A 7,006-nucleotide genomic window follows, 5' to 3' on the forward strand; every position below is an offset into this window, starting at 1 on the left:
TCACACTCACACTCACACTCACACACACACTCACACACACACAGACACAGACACTCACACACTCACACTCACACACACACTCACACTCACACTCACACTCACACACTCTCACACTCACACACACACACACACACACACACACACACACACACTCTCTACTCTCATGAATTGATCATGCACGCACCCGAGCCGCGTTCAGCACCGAGGACAGCGACGCTCCTCAGGCCGCGGCGGGACGCGTCAGGAAGCGGTGGAGTTGCAGCCCTGTTCTGAAGCGTTACGCCGCGTTACAAGCGTCCAATCGCGCGGCTGCTTGTTGCTAGGAAACTCTCATGAATTGATCATGCACGCACCCGAGCCGCGTTCAGCACCGAGGACAGCGACGCTCCTCAGGCCGCGGCGGGACGCGTCAGGAAGCGGTGGAGTTGCAGCCCTGTTCTGAAGCGTTACGCCGCGTTACAAGCGTCCAATCGCGCGGCTGCTTGTTGCTAGGAAAGACTGGAAGAAGATCGCTCACCTGCTGCGGCGGGAAGCGCGTCACATTCCTGTCAGCGGTGTGCTCCGCTCCTGCGGGAACGCTGCGGAGGGAAACGGTGTTATGTGGCTGTCGGTGTCATGTTATTCTCCGGGACGGATGCTGGAGACTGCGCGCTACATCCGGGCTGCTGGGAATCACGGCACCTGACAACCGAGCGGCTCGCGCTACTATGGCGAAGGCGTCAACATAAATATTCATGAGCCAGACGTTCGCTATTGGACGAGAGCAGCGCGACGTCACTACCGACCACTTACAATTCAATACGTAAGACTTCCCATTGGAGGGTTACAACGTAACGTCAACATTGTCTTATGAATTAATAATCACAAACGAAGCGTTCACTTGTATTAATTTCACCTATGATTATACAAAATTTAAAAAAGTCAAATATTCTGTATTAGTTTTTTTTAATCTGTCTGCATCTATCTATCATTCGACCGCAGAACTAAAAAACACACATTCTATAACTATTTAGAATAATGGAAGGTCTGTATTATCTCATATTTTTACTACAGGGAAATTATAGAAACATATTAAAAGCGTTTCATTCTGAGAGAAAATTAAAATAAGTCTCAATATATCCGCAAAACACAAACAGAAATATTTTGAGAATTTTTATGTTTTTAAAACATTCAAGGCTGGCTAAGCTGCTGTGGGTAGCGTAATTAATATTCAGGAAACTAAGCCATCCATTGGACGGTAACAAGGCAGCGTTGCATTATGTATTTAATATTCATGAAGCAGGCCTAAAGCCATTGGAAGCTGACCAGTGAAGGGCACGCTCTAATTAATATTCATGAGCGAGGCCTTCACCGTGGTGGGGTTTGTACCGGTACCGGGAATCATAACGTGTTCAGTGACAGATAATAAATAATCTCTCAGAGCTTCAACACGTCACACACTCGAATTCTGGGATCATAAACTCTGACACACGGTACCGGTACCGGGTCCGAACATCGCGATCTCCGTCAGCGTTCAGACGCGTCAGATCCGGCACGTGACGCGACGCTCAACAGCAGTTACGTGCATGACGTCACGACACTCAGCGACGTCATGATGTCATCATTTTAGACAAACATTTTTAGTTATATTGAATATTTCGTTTGCGGGCCTGAAAATCACACTTTTAAAATCTCTGATTACTGCTGATTTGATTTCAGAAGCAGTATCATAGCTATTAAACTATATCTTGTGCTAGTTTTAAATCTGTGTTTTTTGTGCTCCAGGGGCCGATATGGCAGTGTAGATACTTGCGCTGGAAGACAAGAGCAGCACTTTCTGCCTCTGGACTCGTGACAGTGTAACAGCATCATCTTCTCAAACCTCCGGTTACCGTGGAAACCGCTGCAACATTGACCCGACTGCATCGAGACCAGCGAAGAAAACAGCTACAAACTTTCAAACGGATTCTTTTCTATTTTCAGTAATTATATGAGCTACATGTCTTTCATATAAGGTTAAACCGGACTGTAGAACAAGTGTTTGAGTAGCAAAGAAAGAGTTCGAGAATGTCAGGCAAATAAAGCAAGCAGAAGCATCAGCTCTATGATCTGCTTTATCTGCATTAAACAGCAAAGAAATATAAACTTGTTTTCCCTTTAAATAAAGCTTATTTTCTTCCCACACTGGTAGATATTTGTTCTTGTTTGAAGCATAAAGTCACTTCATTCTCAAGCATTTTTATCTGAAGTTATCTTGTATCTGCAGGAAATGTGTCTAGATTTGAGGATGTTTGCACTGGAAAACAAGACAGAGACACTGAGGAGGGACTTGATATATTCTCTCAGAAGATATGGTCTGATGAACAAGCAGGCTCTTTCTCTAGCGTGCAGTCATATAAACGTGGCTTCACTTCTAAACGCTGGAAGAGCCAGGAATATCACTGATATTGAGCGGAGTTGATGTGTTGTGATGTTGTAGATGTACAGCAGTTATTTAGTAAAGATCATTCGGTCATGGTTTGCTGTTCATCAAGCCTCTGGACCATCACTGTGTGACCCTCAGCTCTTAAATACGGACACTTTCAGCACTCAGATCACTATTTAGTACCGGATTAGAACGATGAGCAGCTGTTCACATGCAACTTCAGTGCAAGAATAAATGAATAAATATGTGAAAGAATTAAAATAACTGAAGAAATATTAAAAGAAATACACTAATGGTCAAAATGTCAAATGTAACCGATTGCTGTGATCAAAGCTGAATTTTCAGCATCATTAAAGAGTTTCTATTTCAAATAAATGCTGTTCTTTTGAACTTTCTGTTCATCTGAGAATCCTGAAAAATACAATGCATCAGTTTCCACAGAAATATTGTGCAGCACGACTGTTTTCAACATTGATGATAATCAGAAATGTTTCTGGAGCAGCAGATCAGCATATTATACTGATTTCTGAAGATCATGAGACACTGAAGACTGGAGGAATTATGCTGAAAATACAGCTACATTTGGACAGATATTCATCTAGCTGTACAGTATTAAATATGAAAATAGTGTGTCAGTAATGCAGAAGGACAACAGTAAACACTCAATCTTCAGTTAAAGGCAGTTCATCATCGTCCAGCTCAGCTCAGTTTAAATATGAAGACTGGAGGAATGATGCTGAAAATACAGCTACATTTGGACAGATATTCATCTAGCTGTACAGTATTAAATATGAAAATAGTGCGTCAGTAATGCAGAAGGACAACAGTAAACACTCAATCTTCAGTTAAATTCAGTTCATCATCGTCCAGCTCAGCTCAGTTTAAATAGTATCTGTGCAATCAAGTCAAATATTTCACAATTTTTACAGTATTTCTGATCAAATAACAGCAGCCTTGGTGAGCAGAAGAGATTTCTTTTGAAAGAAAAAAAATTGACTTGTTCCCGAACTTTTGAATGATAGTACAGTTCTAGTGATATGTCAGTATTCAGTCAAACTGATCAATATTAACATGTTAAGGGGACACTAACTTACCCGCCAATGAACATTGTCATCATGCGGCGTTGTTCAGCGTGTCAGTGAATCAGATACAGTACAGATGGAGAAGTCGGTTGAGTGGATCTGTAATGGTTTGTCTCTCAGGTTCAGGTCCATCATGAGTTGCCCGTCAGCAGGGCGTTTACCCACAAACCCCTCAGCAGTGGCCCGGTCAGCCCTGCTGGTCCTGCCAACCCACTCAGCCCAACTGGCCTGTTGACCAGCCCAGCGCATCGGCTCCTGCGACCTGGCCGGCCCAACCCTCCACCGATCCCACCATTCCAACCAACCCAACCAATCCCTCCAGTCCAGTCAAACCCACCAGTTCAGCCGAGCTAGCCTGCTCAACTACCCACCCCGGCGGGTTCCCTGCCGTCTCCAGTGGCTCCGGCGTGGCACGGTAATCCCGGCCAGGGGCCCGCAGGAGGAGCGCCGCAGCCGTGGCCCCCGGCGCCGCGCCAGCCATCGCTCCTGTAGTAAGAGACTGAAGCTGCACTATACCCCAGACATCCATCAGTGCAATAATGAAACACAGCTAAAGTGCCGGTCACTTCCATCGAGTCGAGTCGAGCTTTATTGTCGTTCTGCTACATATAGTGGAACGAAATGTCGTGTCTCGCAGGACCACGGTGCTACATACACTCTTAAAAATAAAGCTGCTTCAAAATGTTCTTCAAGCGATGCCATAGAAGAACCATTTTTGGTTCCACAAAGAAGCATTCAGTCAAAGGTTCTTTAAAGAACCAGCTCTTTCTTACCTTTTTATAATCTGAAGACCCTTCGTTCACCACAAAGAAGCTTTTGTGAAACAGAAAGGTTCTTCAGATGTTAAAGCTTCTTTATGGAACCATTTAGACAAAAAGGTTCTTCTGTGGCATCGTGAAGCACCTTTATTTTTAAGAGTGTACTAGTTAAACAGAAATATAAACGTACAACAATAGAAGCATAAGAAAAACAATATAGACCTACACTGCAAAAAAAAGATTCTCTTACTCAGTATTTCTGTCTTGTGTTCTAGTATAAATATCTAAACATTCTTGAATCAAGATGCATTTACTGTACAAGTCTTGTTTTCTAAAAATGTTTATCACAAAACTAAAATATCTGCCAATGAGGTAAGAAAAATCATTTTAATTCAAAGGCTAAACAAGATTATTGTTCTTGCCCCGCTGGCAGATATTTTTTGCTTGTTTTAAGCAAAAACGAACACAATTTTGATATTTTTTTCAGAAAACAAGACATAATATCTCAAGTAATTTTACTTGCAAAATAAATGCACATTGATTCAATAATTTTTTTATTTTTATACTAGAACACAAGCATTTCTGCATTGTATACAACAGTTGACCATCTGACTATACATACACATAACCTGAGACAGTACAAGAACTTTACATAAACACTGGTCATGAAATTGTGCAAGAGATATTTTGGGGGAAGCAGCGCAGCGTGCAAGATGATTCGTAGTGCAGTGCACAAGTAAACAGATGTGATCATATTGGGTCTTTGTAGCAGGGAGTGTTTATAAAAAGTGTCTGTATGCACACTAGACACTCAATATGATCACGTTTACTTGTGCACTGCACCACAACAGACTTCCATTCATATGCATTTGAATATGAGAGACGGCAAAAGTTCGAGTTTGGTGAACTAAAGACATGTTGCTAGAAGATTTATTCATTGAAAAAAAGTGAGCAGACTCTACAGTATTGCAGCACTAATTGATTTTGTGGAATCTAATCAAATCAGGCAGATGAAACACGGACAGGCTGATTCTCAGAAAACACCAACTAAACCACAGAAGATAAGAGAAAATCTCACATGAATCACAGCAGTGATGAATTACTGAAACTCTATTGTGTGCGCGACTGTAAGATCCTGAATCAAGTCCAGTTGAGAAGCTCTGCTCAGTGTGTTTATATTCTGTAAATATTCATTAAATTAAGCAAAAGTGCCAGTAAAGACATTTATAATGTTACAGTAGATTTCTATTTTAAATAAATGCTGTTCTTCTGAACTTTCTATTTATATGTGATTCCTGAAAAATAAAAAATGTATCAGTTTCCACAAAAAACTGTTTTCAACATAATAATATGATAATAATCAGAAATGCTCCTTCAGCAGCAAATCAGCATTTTAATTTTTTTTATTTATTTATGTGTGCTTTTCGGAAATGACAGAAAAAATAGTCCCTCGCACATCCAAATCATCTGTGAGAGTCCAATATAAAAATATCTCACACTAATCAAACTCGCATGATGACTCATTTGTATTTGCAACATTTCGGTCTTCTTGGAGCCGGAGCGAAACAAGTAACTAAGAGCTGGAGGAAGGACAACCAACCAAACGCTGCAAATAAAATGTTGCGGTGATTTAAAGGGACAGTTTGCCCAAAAATTGGAAGTAGTGCTGAAGTATTGTGCTAAAGTGGAACTACTGCAAGTATACTTCAGGCACACTTTAAATATATTGCATTTAAAGACCATACAGTTCTCATTAATAGTGACATTAAAACACAATTTAGGCTTAATATTAAGAAACGTGAATAAGTAGTACTCCAAATAAAGTTTAATGACTATTTGTAAATTTCTACGTCACGCCAAAGCATCATTAAACTAACATCTAACAATGGATAAGTGTTTTTCTTTGCCCTAAAAAGGAAGGAATTTTCCCCCGACATTTAAAGAATTTAGAAGCATTTAAATAATCCTGTGAATGCACTTGAAGAACGCAGAATCAAACCGCATCGAATTTGATTGTGAATCGTTCTGAATTTGCAAAAATCGTTTTGAATCGAATCGAAACCCTATGAATCATGAATCGCCAAAGATCCACAGCCCGAACATTAAGCGTTTTCTAACGGGTAACTAAACTAAACTAGAATTGGGCTGCTTTTAAATCGTTTCTGTGGGTTAAACGTTTGAAATATTGTATAAATAACGTTTGACTGAAATGCTTGTATTGAAATATTTAGCATTCTACCTTTGATAAAACTGCAGTGTCTGTAAAATATGTATTAGTGAATAAACGGTGACAATGTGAGAAATGTTGGTGTCTGAATACATTTATATATATATATATAATTGATTTATTTTTGACCGGCCGCTCCCGCGAGATTAGTGTTGGGTCCCGTGGCATCTCAATCGCACCGCATCCTCCGTTCCAAACCTGTATGACTTTCCTTCTGCTGTTGAACACAAAAGATAGACAGCTGTTGGTATGAAAAAAATAAATACTATGGAAGTCCACAGGGACCATCAACTGTACACGGTACATTCTTCAAAGTATCTTCTTTTGTGTTCAACAGAAGGAAGAAACTCTTAAAGGTTTGTAACGACAGTGGGGAGAGTAAATAATGACAGAATTTAACTCTAGATCATAACATGAATATTGTTTGATACTTTGTAAAAATTGTCCCTGCAGCACAAAAGCAGTGTTGAGTCGCTGGGGGATATTTGTAGCAATAGCCAACAATACATTGTATGGGTCACAATTATACATTTCT

At 40.5% G+C, this 7,006-nt stretch overlaps 2 protein-coding genes across 3 annotated transcripts in view; one reads left to right on the top strand and one right to left on the bottom strand.

Moving 5' to 3' along the window:
- Window positions 1-678, bottom strand: part of LOC107557903 (serine/threonine-protein kinase PAK 7-like) — a 41,347-nt gene extending 40,669 nt beyond the window's left edge. For both annotated transcript variants that reach the window (XM_016241482.1, XM_016241481.1), the window contains exon 1: window positions 518-678. The gene's annotated coding sequence lies outside the window, so the exon portion shown is untranslated. The remainder of the gene's footprint in view (window positions 1-517) is intronic.
- Window positions 679-3,562: 2,884 nt separating this feature from the next.
- LOC107557890 (MAPK-interacting and spindle-stabilizing protein-like) lies at window positions 3,563-3,978 on the top strand. The gene is given in 3 exon segments (XM_016241466.1): window positions 3,563-3,574; window positions 3,639-3,755; window positions 3,814-3,978. Coding segments are annotated over 3 exon segments (294 nt in total).
- The last annotated feature ends 3,028 nt before the right edge of the window (window positions 3,979-7,006 follow it).

This window comes from Sinocyclocheilus grahami, unplaced genomic scaffold (assembly GCF_001515645.1).
Source record: "Sinocyclocheilus grahami isolate Dianchi unplaced genomic scaffold, SAMN03320097.WGS_v1.1 scaffold623.1, whole genome shotgun sequence".
Taxonomy (NCBI): domain Eukaryota; kingdom Metazoa; phylum Chordata; class Actinopteri; order Cypriniformes; family Cyprinidae; genus Sinocyclocheilus; species Sinocyclocheilus grahami.